The sequence below is a fragment of the Rattus rattus genome, chromosome 2, assembly GCF_011064425.1.
Source record: "Rattus rattus isolate New Zealand chromosome 2, Rrattus_CSIRO_v1, whole genome shotgun sequence".
Taxonomy (NCBI): Eukaryota; Metazoa; Chordata; class Mammalia; order Rodentia; family Muridae; genus Rattus; species Rattus rattus.
This window is the reverse complement of record NC_046155.1, coordinates 111353501-111369738: the sequence shown is the minus strand read 5'-3', so window position 1 is coordinate 111369738 and position 16238 is coordinate 111353501. Positions and strand designations below refer to the sequence as shown.

At 44.3% G+C, this 16238-nt stretch overlaps 1 protein-coding gene across 1 annotated transcript in view; it reads left to right on the top strand.

The window, feature by feature from the left end:
* Window positions 1-2769: 2769 nt before the first annotated feature.
* The window catches only part of LOC116893210 (NADP-dependent malic enzyme, mitochondrial-like), a 30401-nt gene continuing 16932 nt past the window's right edge, over window positions 2770-16238 (top strand). Inside the window, exons 1-2 of the mRNA XM_032895098.1 lie at window positions 2770-3006; window positions 9777-10002. Coding sequence (XP_032750989.1) covers window positions 2770-3006; window positions 9777-10002 — 463 coding nt within the window. The remainder of the gene's footprint in view (window positions 3007-9776; window positions 10003-16238) is intronic.

Here is a 16238-nt window from a genome sequence, read left to right as displayed (position 1 = left end):
ATGTTGACCTCCAGTTGAACCAGCACCATTTGCTGAAAATGCTATCTTTTTTCCATTGAATGGTTTTGGCTCCTTTGTCAAAAATCAAGTGACCATAGGTGTGTGGGTTCATTTCTGGGTCTTCAATTCTATTCCATTGGTCTATCTGTCTGTCTCTGTACCAATACCATGCAGTTTTTATCACTATTGCTCTGTAATACTGCTTGAGTTCAGGGATAGTGATCCCCCCTGAAGTCCTTTTATTGTTGAGGATAGTTTTAGCTATCCTGGGTTTTTTGTTATTCCAGATGAATTTGCAAATTGTTCTGTCTAACTCTTTGGAGAATTGGATTGGTATTTTGATGGGGATTGCATTGAATCTGTAGATCGCTTTTGGTAAAATGTGGCCCATGTTATTATAGATAGGATCAGTATAGCATGTGATTTCCTTAGGAGAAAAGAATGTGAAGGGGCTCTAGCCAGCCCAAGCATGGCAAACGTGGCACTGGCAGGCCCTGCCCTTTCTCCATTCCCTCTGCCTTAGATTACATTCCTCAGAAAACCATTAGATTGCATTCCTAAAGCTAGCCACCAAGGTCTATCCCTTATTCAGCTACTTCCTCCCGAGGAAGATTACCAAGGTCCAGCTACCAAAGCATTGAAGTTCTGCACTCAAAGCCCTTTTTGGCTCATCTGGCAAACATGGCCAATTAAAGTAAAGCACCTCATCCCTAACACGGGGTTTCCCTTTGCCTTTATAAACTACGCCTTGCCTATGGGCTGTCTCTGTCTCTCTCTATTCTGGTAGTCCTTTGTCATCACTCTTCCCCACTCCCCTTTTTCCCCTTAACTTTCCTCCTCTATCTCCTGTCTTTGTCCCCTACTCCCTGTCCCTCTGAGGCAAATCAATCTTCTTTGTGCTGAGAACTTGGTCTTGAGTTGTCCCAAGCCTACACAGGTCCCTACAGAATTCACAACATCCTAAAAGACATTCAGGGAAGGCTCCGGAATGGAAATGGTGTAGGCAGGCCCTACCATTTCAATAGGAGTAATAGAATGTCTAGGCATAAAGAAACCTAGACAGAGAGAATCATTCGCTGAAGCAAAGCCATGTACAAAGGTCCACAGTAGATTGGAAACAACAACACATGCTCAGTGTCTAGAGATATGATGGCTTCTGAGCACTCAGCCTAGGGACAGATGAGCACCCCTGTGACATGAACCTGACTCCCAAAGGCAGAGAAAGTCTCTTTAGAGGGAAGTTTTGTTTGGTTTAGTTTGGTTTGGCTTGACTTGGTTTGGTTTGATTTGGTTTGGCTTAGCTTGGCTTGGCTTGGCTTGGTTTTTCAAGATGGGGTTTCTCTGTATAGGCCTGGTCATCCTGGACCTCGATTTATAGACCAGGCTGATCTTGAATTCAGAGATTCACCTGCCTCTGCCTCCCAAGTGCTAAGATTAAAGACCCTGGGCTCCAACCGCATAGGTAGCAGTGAATAGCCTAGTAAGAGCACCAGGGGAAGGGGAAGACCTTGGTCCTGCCAAGACTGAACCCCCAGTGAACGTGATTGTTGGGGGGAGGGGCGGTAATGGGAGGAGGATGGGGAGGAAACACCCATAAGGAAGGGGGGAGGGGGAAGGGGATGTTGGCCCAGAAACAGGAAAAAGGAATAACAAAAATGTAAATAAGAAATACCCAGTTAATAAAGATGGAAAGAAAAAAAAGATATGCACCATTACCCAATATGAGGAATTTTTATTTTATTTTGAGAACTTCATGAGCACACCCAAATCGCTTCTGTCCTCCCCTACCACCTCTGGTTCCTTCCATACCTCCGAATTCATGAATTCTTATATTTTAGTTATTCGTGTTGTTTGGAACTAATGGACCTACATGGGGCTTTGTTCAGAAAGATGTGGACAATGGGGGTCAAGGAGCCAACGTAAGGTGAGCATAGTTATTGTACTGTCCTGGCCAGCAAGAGCAATGCAATGGTTCCACAGAGAGATGCCTTTACCCTCAATCCCCAGCCCCAACTGCACAAAGCCTTTGTGTAGGAATCAGGTCTCTCAAAGAGCCCTGTGCCCCAGGCCTGAGAGGGGGACGCGTCAAGGTAAAACCTTGGTCAATAAGTTTAGAAACTGCTGGATTAAACCTTTTTCTTCATGCATAACTTTTCAAAGCCTTTAATATACACTGCATCTGGTATGTGTAATATAAAGAGGTATCCAAACTTATTTTACTAGGGAAATTTATCTGAGAGCATTTCAAGGGCATGGGGTTTAATGGAATGTGTAAAAAAAAATTTTTTTTAAGACCTGGAGTTTCACGATTCTGCCAGTTCTAGTTTCTGGGTGGAAAAAAAAAAGAAATAATTTTCTATGGGCGATGACTGATAAATTCACCGGCACTAGGCCAAGGGAGGTCTGCACGTGGTTTTCACAGGGAAAACAGAGCAGGCTCACTTGGGAATAAGAGTCTTGGATTTAATCATTGGATTCAGATGTAGGCCTAGCAGGCTCACCTGTTCCTTCTGCCTCCCTCATATTTATTCAAGCCTGAAAGGGTCAGACCAGGTGCTTGAGAGAATGGCAGGCCCTGGTCTCTGGAGCAGAAATAGTCTGCAGCCTCTGAAATGTTCTGCTCTCATCAGCACTCCTCTCTGCACCTCTCTGCGGTGAAAGCCCCTGAGATCCCCTCATCCCAAAGAGGCTTGGCCCCAAGTGGTAGGTGACAAGCTCTGTTGGACTAAGCCTAGGTCTCCTTAACCTGTCACACAAATACAGGTCACCATGTACAGCCTGTTAGAGAAATCAGACATCCACACATCATCCTGTGCCCTAGCCTTGGAATGGAGCGGCTTCCGGACCCTTCAAAGGCTACTTCCCAGCTGCACCACAGAGTATGGGAAGGCTTGGGAGGCCTCTTTCTCCATGGCAGAATTTCTGTTGCCAGAGCTACAGGGTGAAGGGTCAAAAATGAAAATGGGGGCAGATAAGCAGGGACCACTGAGGTCGGAGTGTCTTCTGGCAAGGCTGGACAAATGGATGGCAATACACAGGCTGAGCTAAAACTGGCGTAAAGCTAAGGGCCCAGAGGGGAGGAGACTGGGGCATCCTGGGACTGCTCCTGGATTATGTCCACCTGCTGGTCTGCCTGTGTAAGTACAGACAGGCCTAGGTCTGATTCTCCAGATTTCCTTGCCATGCGCAACTCTTACTAGAACATCTGAAGGACACTGTTCCCTGCCTCCCCCACAACGCCTTAGTCTTAAAGGAATCTCTGAGGGAAGTACACGTATGTCAAGTCCAACCCCAAGCATTAAGTAACCTATGCCCCACTTCCGATGGCCTCAGATAGGGAACTGTGAGCCGGAGAAAGAGAGACTCGGGCAAGACTCCAGGGTTTTCAGAGGCCATGGAAGAGAACAGTTTTTCTGGCTCCCTGGTTCATGTTTTCTGCGTTGTGTGTCATCCCAGCTGAGAAAGAGGTCAAACCCCACTACCTATTGTGTTTCCTCTTTTCTAAATCTGGTTACTTTTGACATAAAACTAAAGGACAGTTAGACCCACTCAGGATTCCCTCTCTGGAAGCAGCGTGTGCGCGGTAAGGTAGTGTGAAGACCGAGAAGGTGATTCAAAGCTTGGTGTGCTGCCCGGCTGCTGGTAACCCACAAGGGCCAGCTATTTGTCTCCCATTGTTCTTGGGATGTTTTAAGTATTTAATAGAGAGTTAACATTTGAATCCATGTTTCCATAAAAGCCGGTTTTTCACTCTACATGGATGAAATGAGAGCCATGTTTTTCACTTGATCCATTGAGATTTTCATGTTGAGTTACTGGTTTTCTTCTTCATCGGGTAGTACCTTGTTAAGCAAATTAGGAGGTAAAGTCACAGCATTAATATCCCACCAACTCTTTCAAATATCTACTCCTCTATAAAACACTGAATGACAGCATTGGCTCATCATAGATTTTCGATAAATTTGGATAGATAGAAGAATACTGGATGGGTGGGCGGATGGATGGTTCCTGATTTGCTCTGGGTTGGTTTGATAGAGGCCATGCAGGAGAGGCTTGGGGGTTAGGGTAATACAGCTCCAGTCTCCCAGGTCACAATGGAGAGAAGGAGCAGATACAAACAAGAGTAGAAGAGATCAAGGACAGAAGTAGAAGAAGTTTTAGTCAAAGGCTGGAAGAGTACAGTGTATAAACCCCAAACAGAGGCTGTTCCTGAACCAGGGAACATCCTGGGGGTGCACATCCCAAGAGGAGCAGGTTTAAGAAGGTTCTGACACGCTAGGCACTGTGAGACTCTTGGGTCCGTGTGGCTTGGGTTTTATTTTGTTTTGGTTGTTTTGTTTTGTTTTGTTTTTCAATTCCAAGTTGGAATTAAATTGACCTGAATTGTTGGAGTTCTGTTCTATACTCCATGAGACCAAGGGACACTTCTTATGTAAGATTTAATGAACACAATGAAACATGGAACAGTAACACACTAAATAAAGATAGTTATAATGTTTGCCTTCTTTTTACTTTACCAAATGGGTGACAGCGTTGCTTCAAGGTCCGGGTGTGCAGGAGCATATGTTAGTATGTGATGGAAAGATCCACACACATTTCTTGTGTTGTCTAAAGTTTTCAGAAGTTTAGCCCCAGGCTAGTTGTGAAACAACACTGGAAGTCTTATGTATAGTAAAATGTCAAGACATTCTGTTCCCTACTCCCAGTCCAAATACTTGCAATTCATGACCTGAACAAAAAAAATTCACAGTACATTTGGCTTGACAGGCGTGACATTATATTTATGAGTGGGTGCTTTTATTTATTATTTCTGTTCATACTGCGATTGTTTTCTCCGTATCCAAGGGTGATTTGTTCTGAAACTCCTATGGAAATCAAAACTGTAAGTGGTCAGATCCCCTATGTAATATAATCTACATATACTCTGTCCTATATAATTCTATTTGTATTATTTCTAACGATACCTTATATGTTGTATGCTGCGCTAGTAATTGTTACTTTACACTGTTTAATAAGACAAGAAATAGATCTGTATACATTGGATCTTTTTTTAACATCTTCAGTGTAGGATTGCTGAATCCACGAATGCAGAATCTACAGATATGAAGGGCTAACCTATTACCAAACACCTACAGTGTGTTGGGTAATACATAGTACTGCTTGTCAACAGAATAGTAAACCATGTTGTCTTAGTTAGGGTTTCTATTGCTGTGAAGAGACACCATGACCATGGCAACTCTTATAAAGGAAAAAATTTAATGGGGGCTAGCTTATAATTTCAGAGGTTTAGTCCATTATCATAGCAAAAAACAGTGGTATACAGGCAGACATAGTTCTGAAGATGGAGCTGAAAGTCCTACATCTTGATCCACAGGCAGCAGAAGGAGAGTATATTCCACACTGGACAGTGCTTGAACACATAAGACCTCAAAGCCCACCTCCACAATGACATACTTCCTCCAACAAGGCCACACCTACTCCAATAAGAAGGAGGCCATACCTCCTAATAGTATCACTCTCTATGGGCCTATGGGAGCCATTTTTTTTTTATTAACTTGAATATTTCTTATATACATTTCGAGTGTTATTCCCTTTCCCGGTTTCCGGGCAAACATCCCCCTCCCCCCTTCCCTTCCTTATGGGTGTTCCCCTCCCCACCCTCCCCCTATTGCCGCCCTCCCCCCAACTGTCTAGTTCACTGGGGGTTCAGTCTTAGCAGGACCCAGGGCTTCCCCTTCCACTGGTGCTCTTACTAGGATATTCATTGCTACCTATGAGGTCAGAGTCCAGGTTCAGTCCATGTATAGTCTTTAGGTAGTGGCTTAGTCCCTGGAAGCTCTGGTTGCTTGGCATTGTTGTACATATGGGGTCTCAAGCCCCTTCAAGCTCTTCCAGTTCATTCTCTGATTCCTTCCACGGGGGTCCCGTTCTCAGTTCAGTGGTTTGCTGCTGGCATTCGCCTCTGTATTTGCTGTATTCTGGCTGTGTCTCTCAGGAGCGATCTACACTTCTGCACTTCTTTGCTTCATCCATCTTATCTAATTGGGTGGCTGTATATATGGGCCACATGTGGGGCAGGCTCTGAATAGGTGTCCCTTCAGTCTCTGTTTTAATATTTGCCTCTCTCTTCCCTGCCAAGGGTATTTTTGTTTCCCTTTTAAAGAAGGAGTGAAGCATTCACATTTTGATCATCCGTCTTGAGTTTCATTTGTTCTAGGCATCTAGGGTAATTCAGGCATTTGGGCTAATAGCCACTTATCAATGAGTGCATACCATGTATGTCTTTCTGTGATTGGGTTAGCTCACCAGGATGAATTTTCCAGTTCCAACCATTTGCCTACTTAATTTCATAAAGTCGTTGTTTTTGATAGCTGAGTAATATTCCATTGTGTAGATGTACCACATTTTCTGTATCCATTCCTCTGTTGAAGGGCATCTGGGTTCTTTCCAGCTTCTGGCTATTATAAATAAGGCTGCTATGAACATAGTGGAGCACGTGTCTTTTTTATATGTTGGGGCATCTTTTGGGTATATGCCCAAGAGAGGTATAGCTGGATCCTCAGGCAGTTCAATGTCCAATTTTCTGAGGAACCTCCAGACTGATTTCAGAATGGTTGTACCAGTCTGCAATCCCACCAACAATGGAGGAGTGTCCTCTTTCTCCACATCCTCGCCAGCATTTGCTGTCACCTGAGTTTTTGATTTAGCCATTCTCACTGGTGTGAGGTGGAATCTCAGGGTTGTTTTGATTTGCATTTCCCTGATGACTAAAGATGTTGAACATTTCTTTAGGTGTTTCTCAGCCATTCGGCATTCCTCAGCTGTGAATTCTTTGTTTAGCTCTGAACCCCATTTTTTAATAGGGTTATTTGTCTCCCTGCGGTCTAACTTTTTGAGTTCTTTGTATATTTTGGATATAAGGCCTCTATCTGTTGTAGGATTGGTAAAGATCTTTTCCCAATCTGTTGGTTGCCGTTTTGTCCTAACTACAGTGTCCTTTGCCTTACAGAAGCTTTGCAGTTTTATGAGATCCCATTTGTCGATTCTTGATCTTAGAGCATAAGCCATTGGTGTTTTGTTCAGGAAATTTTTTCCAGTGCCCATGTGTTCCAGATGCTTTATGGGAGCCGTTTTTATTCAAACCACCACACATGGACTGCATTATTGAGAGAAATTATTTTTCTAAAAACTAGAAAAATATGGCAATCTGTATTTAATTTTATACACGGAGATAGCAACATGGAATGTTGATAATCATACCTAATGATTTAAGGGAACCCAAAGAGAAACGTGTCATAACCCTCCCTACTGCCATCCCATTGAGCTACAATAGAGAAACCATTAAGTCGTCTGAGAGTCACATTGAATCCCAAGGCCAGTGCTGTGTGCTTCTCATCATCCAACCCAATTCCTTACAGCCCACTCTCCTTCCCATTTCTGGAGTCCTCTAGAGCTAGATCTGTGATTTAAAAATTCTCCTCCAATCTATTACTCTGCCCCCAGTCCTGCCTTGGTTAATATTTAGCTGTCCCCTGGGGCCACTACTTTCCCTCCAGCCTTACAAGGCTATGTTCTCTCTCACACTTGGGATTTTACACAACTCCATTTAAACCCATTTGTGACGAGTCCTCTTGCAAAATGTCATAAACAAGGAAAAGAAGCTTGAGTTCAGAGTCACGGAGAGCCCCCTAACCGCCTCGGCAATAATTACTCCATGAGTGTAAATAAGAATTGTGACCAGAATGACACTTGTGCTTAGCACCTTGCAATCTAAAAATCACTGCTGGCTAAAGCTAATAGTGCTATATTATTGTATAATGGAAATTTGCTCTGAGACTAGAACTCAAGATTTTAGACCACACACAATAATTACCATGTATGGTAGTAGCTATGTCAGCTAGCCTAGTTGTGGCAATTATTTCACACTATACACAAATTTTAAATCATAAATGTTGTATGTTTTAATACAGAGATTTTTTTCATTTATCAGTTATGCCTCTGTTACACTGAAAAAGAAAATCACCTTCCTCATTTAAAAGTCTTTACAAGACCCAACAGAAGTTGACAAGGGAGATAGCATTGTGCCTATTGAAAAAAATGGGACAGGACAGAAGGTGAAGTAATATGTGCAGGTCACTCAGTTGTATGTGAAGATGTAGGTCAGGCCCACAAGTGCCTGACTCAAGCCTGGCACTGTTTCACACCGAGATGCCACAGTGACTGCACTCTGCTCCAACTCTGTAACATGAACCCATCGAGTGCCCCCACCAGAACCTCTGACTAAGACTCTGGAAAACATGAGGCAGGTGCACAAGTTTACCCAGTCACTGACATTTATACCCAACAGAAAAGAAGCCATGCTCAAAAAAGGAGGTCAAAACAGTGTTTTTGGGGTCATATCAGTGCTATTCACTCTCTCATAGCCAGTGACCTCATCAGAAAGTCACCACCAAATAGGTCCCACACACTCCTTCTAGAGAGAAAGTAATAAATCTCTCCACAGCTTGTCACAAGTAGGCCTCATGTTTGTGGTCCACACCACTGTGGCAAGAGCAGGCCCTTTCTCCCTATCATACACCCAGCACTCCTGGTCTAGTGTGTATCTTTCTCCCTATCATAAACCCAGCACTCCTGGTCTAGTGTGTATCAATCAGGACTATTTTTTTTCTAAGTAAACATGACCTGGTCCTGAAATCACAAATTAACTCATTGGATATTAATCCCATGTTGTAGTAGAATCCTAAGTGTGAGAGAGAACACAGCCTTGTAGGTCTGTTGAGAAAGTAGTGGCCCCAGGGGACAGCTAAATTTTAACCAAGACAGGACAGGGAGCAGAGTAATGGGATATCAATACATGTTTATTCATGTACTAATGAATAAATTATTCATACCATGACTGCTCAAAGAGGGTCTAGGAGACACAGCTACCAAACACTAGAGTCAAAGGGCAGCAAGAGATTAAACCTATATGTGAAGCTCTTAGGCTGAGGAGTCTTCCTACAAATGAGCGAGCAACTTCTCTCTCGGCTGCCCAGGAGGAAAAAATTTAAGCAGAAACACTAATAAACCCAATATTATTTTTTCAAGACCATGAAATCTAACAGGCATAGATTCCCAATTAATCATGTCAAGCAGTTTAATGGATTTGGCCTTCATCTACCAAGGCTGTGTTTCTTAGTTGTCTAGAATCGCAGTGTTTTAGAATCACAACCATCTGGGGTGCTTGCTGAAAATACAAATTCCTGAGCCTCACCCCCACAGTCCTGAGTAAAGTCTTCTGTGAGATGGACGTGTTTTTAATGAGTTTACTAACTGTTCTCCTATTCATGGTGTTTAGGAAACATCTTTACCAAGATAGCAGTGGCTTGGTGGGGTAGCCTTTCTCGGCCTTGTTTATGTCTTGTTGGAGAATAACACATGAATGAGTGTGGTGGAATGACTCTAAACCTCAATGTCTAGAGAGGGCCACGGTAGGCTTCAGAAGCTCCCAGACCCAGAGTGATTCTGCTCACTGCTGCATTAGGAGTGAGCTTTCTGCTTGGATCTTGCGTCACCACAAGTTGCAGAGAAGGCGGGTCCCATCTCGGCCTTGCTGTTACTCCTCCTATCGGAATGGTGGCTCATGGGGAGCCCTTAGTCCACATTAGATACTTTGAGATTGACTTGATTGGATGTAAAGCCCTTGGTCCCTACACTCTCCCATTTACTTACCTAATGGACTACACAAAGATCTACTTCTAGGAGCTGCTGATCAAACCAGGTGACAAAAATAAAAGGAAGTACACAGGCTGTCCTTACCTCTTGTCCTGAACTTGCCCTGTATCCAGTTCAGGCAGGATCCACTCCAGGAGTTAATAATCATACATTCTTTCCTCCTTTCCCTGCTCTACAGGTTCGGAATAAATTGCCTCATCCAGTTTGAAGACTTTGCCAATGCCAATGCCTTCCGTCTACTCAACAAATACCGCAACAAATACTGCATGTTCAATGATGACATCCAAGGTATGTTTTCACCTAAAAAAGTCACTTGGTAATAATGCTTTTCCACAAGACTCACCCAAATGCCAAAAGCAGGAAAATGTTATCTCATAGCTGGTGTGCTGCCAGACACTGTTAAAAGAAACAATATTAGACTTGGAGGCAACTTCTCCTTGGCTGACTCTTAGCTCTGTGACCTTGAACATATCTCAAAGTTTGCTAAGCTTTGATGTGCTTAAGTACCAAGTGGAAATCATTACTACTTAGGAGGGAGGTAAGAACTGTATGAGTTAATATCTGTAAGAAGTTCTATACACCATTGTTAGTTATTAGCTACCTGAACTTGGAAATCTCTGACTCTAATTTTTTTTATCTGTTCTAAGATGGAAATGACTCCATCAGAAAAGCAGGGCCAGGGCTGGGAGGCTGGAAGCCTCAGTGGATAAAAAGCACTTACTTCTAACCGTGAAGACTTGCATTGAATTCCACACAAACCTATGCACATGCCTGTAACCAACCCCAATGGGGCTGATACGAGAGGATCACTCGGGTCTTCTGGCCCCCAGACTAACTCTAGTTTCAGTAAGTGGCCCCATCTCAATGAAATAAGGTACAGAGATCCAGTGTCCTCCTCTCATTTGTAAGCATACTGGTACCATGTGCTTATACCAGAGGGAGAGAGAGAGAGAGAGAGAGAGAGAGAGAGAGAGAGAGAGAGAGAGAGAGAGAGAGAGAATCTACACAGAAAATATTACATTGTGACTTATCAGATCAAAACATCAACGGTCATCAAAGTGGCTTTCCATAGCCATAATATCTTGCTCTTACTTCCAAACACAAGGTGCATCCCTGTCAGCCATGATGAGCCCTTCCCTAAGCTTAGCCACTGTGTGCTGATAACCAGAGACTCTGAGCATTTCAAAAGTCCATGTAGAACATTGTTTTCCTCCTTGTCACTTGCTCAACTGTCCTAGAGCTTTAAAACACCAAAGGAAGTCACATGTTGCTTTGGAGGTGCCCATGTCTGAAGCTGGAGTAGAGCAGAGGCTTCTCAGCAGTGCTCCTATCTGACCCCGGAGTTCTCAGTGAGAGGTGCTGGAAATTGTTCCTAGAGGTCTGTTAGGCCCAAGAGAAACCTTGATGGGTCCGCATATCTTTCTACTTAGCAAGTGAAGTTTGGTGAGCCAAGTCCACCGAAGCAGAGATCCACGTCCGATGAAAAGGATGAGTTGGTGTGGAATGGTCTCGATCTTGAATAAAAGTCAACTACATTCTACAGACTGCTCACACCCAAAACGATGGCCAAATCTTCATGGAGTCAGTTAGGGGTAGACTAGAGAGAATATAAACTCACTTTATCGCTGAATGTTTGTGACATACTAGGCACTGTTCCTGAGAACTATACACATTTAATCTGTGAGATCTTAGTATCTGTGTCCTATAAATGAAGAAACTGAGGCACAAAGAAAATAAGTAACTTACTGAACCAGAAAGTGTCCAATTGAAAATTTATCTCAGGCATCTGGATTCTAAATTCCACATTCATAACCACTTGCCATACTGCTCCAGATCTAAAATTACAAAGCCACATCCCTCTTTTCTTTGTGGTCCACGTTAAAGGGTAGCAGAAATATGGTAAATTATTTTGGAGGGAATATATTGTGAGTTTTCAAGGGATGACATAACATAAGTATAGCCTACTGCTAGAGAATTGAATTAAAACATAGGATTTCAGGATCTAGAAGTGGATGCCCAGAGAAGTAGAGACGCTGAAGAGAAAGCTCAGCTTCTCTTACTGGCTCTCCACCCACCCCACCCCCCACCTCCCTGAGGCCTGCACCTGCAAGAGGCATTGGTGGGCAATGCCAGCCTCATCCCAACAAGCCAGGTACTCTGCAGCTGCAGCAATACAGTCCAAAAAGACTGACTGGAGACGGAAGAGCATTCTCTCAGTGCCTGCCAGTCAACTCGCAGGCAACCTGTGCCTGTGGCCTTCGAGGAAGCACCTGCTGACTAGTCATGTTACACATACATGAGTCAGCAACAGGACAGCCGTCTTCTGAGTCCCCTGGGCTGCCAAGCGGAAAACAAGTCCAGATGGGCAGCACACCAGGTGCACAGACTCCAGATGTACAGGCAGACAGACTCATGTGTGTGCATTGTTCATAAACACACAGGAACACAGCAGACCCCTGCTGCCCACCTACTTCTGTCTCCCACAGACTGATGCCAAAATGCTCCCCCAAGGTGAAAAGCTGACTCACTGTGCTAGCCATCCCTTTGTGAGAAACTTTGCACTCATTTACTGAAACACATGGGTTGGGGAGCAAGGACCTCTTCTTCCCTGTCTTCTACTCATCCCTTCAGTTTGGTTGATTGGATTTTTAAACAGCCTCTTGTAGCCAAGACTTCTCTCAAACTCCTACTCCTCTTGCCTCTACTTCTCAAGTGCTGGAAGTACAGCTGAGTGTCACTATGTCCCGCTATTTCCTATCACCTTGACATGAGGAATTCCTTTATCCTTCAAGGTTCAGCTGAATGGGTGGCCTGCCCATTGATCTGATTTGGTCGGATTTGGGTAGCTATGCAGGAGCTCTCCTCAGTCTGTTCTTACATTGGTCCTTTCTAACCCAGTTCCCGTGGTATGATGGTTATGAGTTCACCTCACATCAATTGGTTCTACATGACTATAATAACTGAGAACACAACTTAAGGAAGTCAAGATTTATTGTGCTTACTGCTTGAGAGGTTTCAGTCCATGATCAATCATTGTTCCTCGCCTCTGGTTAGTCTGAGCATCATGGCAGAAGGTGGGGCAGAGCTAGTTGCCCAATGGCAACAGGAAATAATGAGAAAAGAGCAAAAGGGTCTCAGGACCAGATACATCCCGGAAATGCACTCCCCTGGCAACCATCTTCTCCAATCGAGCCCTACTTCCTAATTTTCACCATTTCTAGCATCACCCTAAAATTCTGAGTCCATCAATAAGCTCATTGATGAATCAAGACTCTCTGGATCCAATCACCTCCCAATGACTGGCTCTACCAACAAGGGCCAATATTTCAACATGTGAGCTTTTTTAAAGTGCATCATATCCAAGCCAGTGAACCCTAGATGCTTCTGTTCCATTCTCTGCCTCTCACTAAAAGATCAGCTTTTGGAGTCAGGAACCATGGCTTACTTGTTTTTGATCCCCAGTTCTCAAGACAATGATGGGCATATTGTAATAAGAGTAATAAGACCTATCCCTGGAGAAAGTCCATGCTGGTCCCTGCCTTGCAGCCTCTCATTTCTGATCATCAAGCAAATTCACCACACATGTGCTCATACTAAGATGTTGGACACCTATACACATATGCATAATTGCATAGTAATGAACAAGTTTTTAATTAAATCAATTCATTTGTTTAAATTCATTGTTCTGGTACACACACACACACACACACACACACACACACATAAATGAGATAGAAATTTCCTAATTTTTTTCTCAGAAATTAAGACTACAGTCATGAATTTAGAACTCCTGAGAAAGATTGGTAGTCAGAAAAAGAATGACGGAATCTCTTGGGTGAATCACAGCCCAGTATGTAGGTGTACCCATATAACTAATCAAAATGTGAGGAGGTTGTCATGGAGATCTACCCACATCTTCCATCAAGGGAAAACGTGTTGCCTTCACTGATGCAAACAGAGCCTCAGCTGCAGAAAATCCCTAACTTGGTCCTGTCCCGCTGCAGGCTACCCTCTCAGGTAGGGATGTGTCCATTCATTCTATTCCTGTCCTGGACTGAGCTCCTGGTGGGATTAGTTGAGGATTTGAGATCTATACTGAGCCTCAATAGCCTTCTTTGCCTCTGTCCACACAACCACAAGCTTAGACAGTCATCGTCCATCCCTGCAAAACATGGGAATAGTCTCAATCTGCCTGTGACCCACATACTGAAAGGACTGGAACAAAGTGGCCCCCATGGAAATGAAGCTAGAACCATTCTGCCTGCTTTCAGCATAAGTCCTGCCTTTTATGTCAGTGGAACAGGAAAAGGTAGAACCCCAGTCCTCAAGAGCCCCCCAGGCTGAGCTTCCAATGGGCTCTACTGTGCATGAACGCCAAGCACCTTGTTTGTATCGTCTGAATCACAGACCCCATGGGACCCATGGGGTTGAGGTCTGGAGCCACAGCACAAAAAAGACTTCCTTCTGTTTGTCTCCTTTGTCCTCACCCCAGCTCTGGCTCACAGGAACCCTCAGCCCAGGCCAGGCTGGCTGGTTCTTGGTGAACAGGGCTGCCAACTCTCTGAGTCACCACTGGCGGCCTCTTCAGGAATTTTGGAATAGCAGAGGCTCAGGTGACTTTTTTGTTGTTTCAGCTGGGAACATCCCTGCTGCTGGGGGAGAAGAGAGAGACAGGAAAAGGGAAAGGCAGTGAGGACGGTCATGCTGCAGACAGACTAATTTTGACCTTGGGAAGCACAGCTTGCACGAAAGAAGTCAGCTACAGAATGCTGCTGACTGAGTGACCTTGGGCACTGTCCTCCACTGTAAGCTAACCATATAGTGTGACTGAGGAACAACAAACATCAACTCTAGAACACACTGCACAGACCGGCCTTACCCTCTAGCCCTTCGAAGTCTTCAAGGACCCATGACCCGGAAGGATGTTTGTGTGCCAGGTCACCTCTTCACAATTTGTTTGGCTTTTTTGTTTGTTTTCGAGATAGGGTGTCACTGTGTAGCTCAGTCTAACTTGAACTTGAGGTCATCTTTCTGCTCTCCCTGCCTTTCTACTGTTTGGGATCACAGAACTGCATGCCTCTAAGCCTGGTACCCTTTGGTACTTTCAAGTTTCAGTATATAAGCCAGAATAGTTAACAGACATCGGACTGAGATGCGTCTGTCTTTGAATCCTCACTTCTCTGCTCTGTGAGTCTAGCCAGTGGTATATGTTCTGAGAGCACTCTTTACCCTTCCTCTGAAACGATTTAGCAGCCATGACTAAAGATCAGCAAGTATCAGAGCAGCCTGTATGTTCCTCTCAAGCTAGCACTTACTACTATAGTTGAAATCTATGCCATTTCACTGCTATCTTCAGAATTACCCATGTTGTGCTAATTCTGGGGTAGGTGTGGGGTAAGGTGTACAGGAATAGCCACTCAGCAGTTCCAGTCCATGGTCCCAGTACTAAAATTCTTTAAAAGGTTTATCTATTTATTTTATGTATGTGAGTACACTGTTGCTGTCTTCAGACACACCAGAAGAGGCATTCAATCTCCATTACAGATGGTTGTGAGCCACCATGCAGTTGCTGGGAATTGATCTCAGGACCTCTGGAAGAGCAGTCAGTGCTCTTAACCACTGAGCCATCTCTCCAGCCCCTAATACTAATATTCTGAGTGCACAAGTATGGAGAGGAGGAAGGGGTATTGAGACCCAAGAGAGTGTTCAGGAAAATGAGGAGAAGGTATGAGCACAATGCTACTAAAACCTGATGAAGAGGGAGACCTTGGCGCCATGCTTTTCTACACTTTTCTGAGGTGATCTGGCAGTGCCAGCCTGTCTTGCATTGTAGGGTTTCTGTGCAGCCTTGGTTCTGAACATGCAACATGTTAACTTCGCACTCTATGTGCCATTCTAGCATGCAACACCATCTATGACTGCCTGAGCTCCCCGGGCTCAGGTTTGAGACTGCTGTTTGCTCCAAATTGTGTGGCCCTGCTGGCTTTGACTAATTTTTGATTATTGCACATTCAGAAGCTTTTTTGATAGTTGCTATGTTTTTCTCAACCTCTGCTTCGATTACATGACTCTACATGGGGTTATAATTCCTGGTTTCATAAGCTGTGCTCTAGAGTACCCCGAGACTCTAGAAATGTTCCTTTATGACACAGAGCACTGCTGAAGTGGTCTCAGAGACCTTACAGGGTGTCAGGAAAGAGGGATCTGACTCTTCTGAAGTGATGCTGGCAGCTCCTAGAGAGCAATCCTAGTCTGTGGCTCTTTCTGCATTCAGTGCCTTTGATGGCCCCACTTCAGTCCTCAATGCATGCAAATGAATACACGAAGGGTGGCTGCTCTGGGAAGGGACTGCTGTGGATCATGACATAGAAGCCACTTAATTCTCAGGGACCCAGTGCTCCCCAGACACCTCAGCCAGACCTTGACCCAGCCCACCTCTCCCTGACCCTCTACCAATTATGGACACTGTCACCAATTCCTCCTAAAATCTGCTTAGCAGATCAACTGCTTTGACTTGGTCAGAT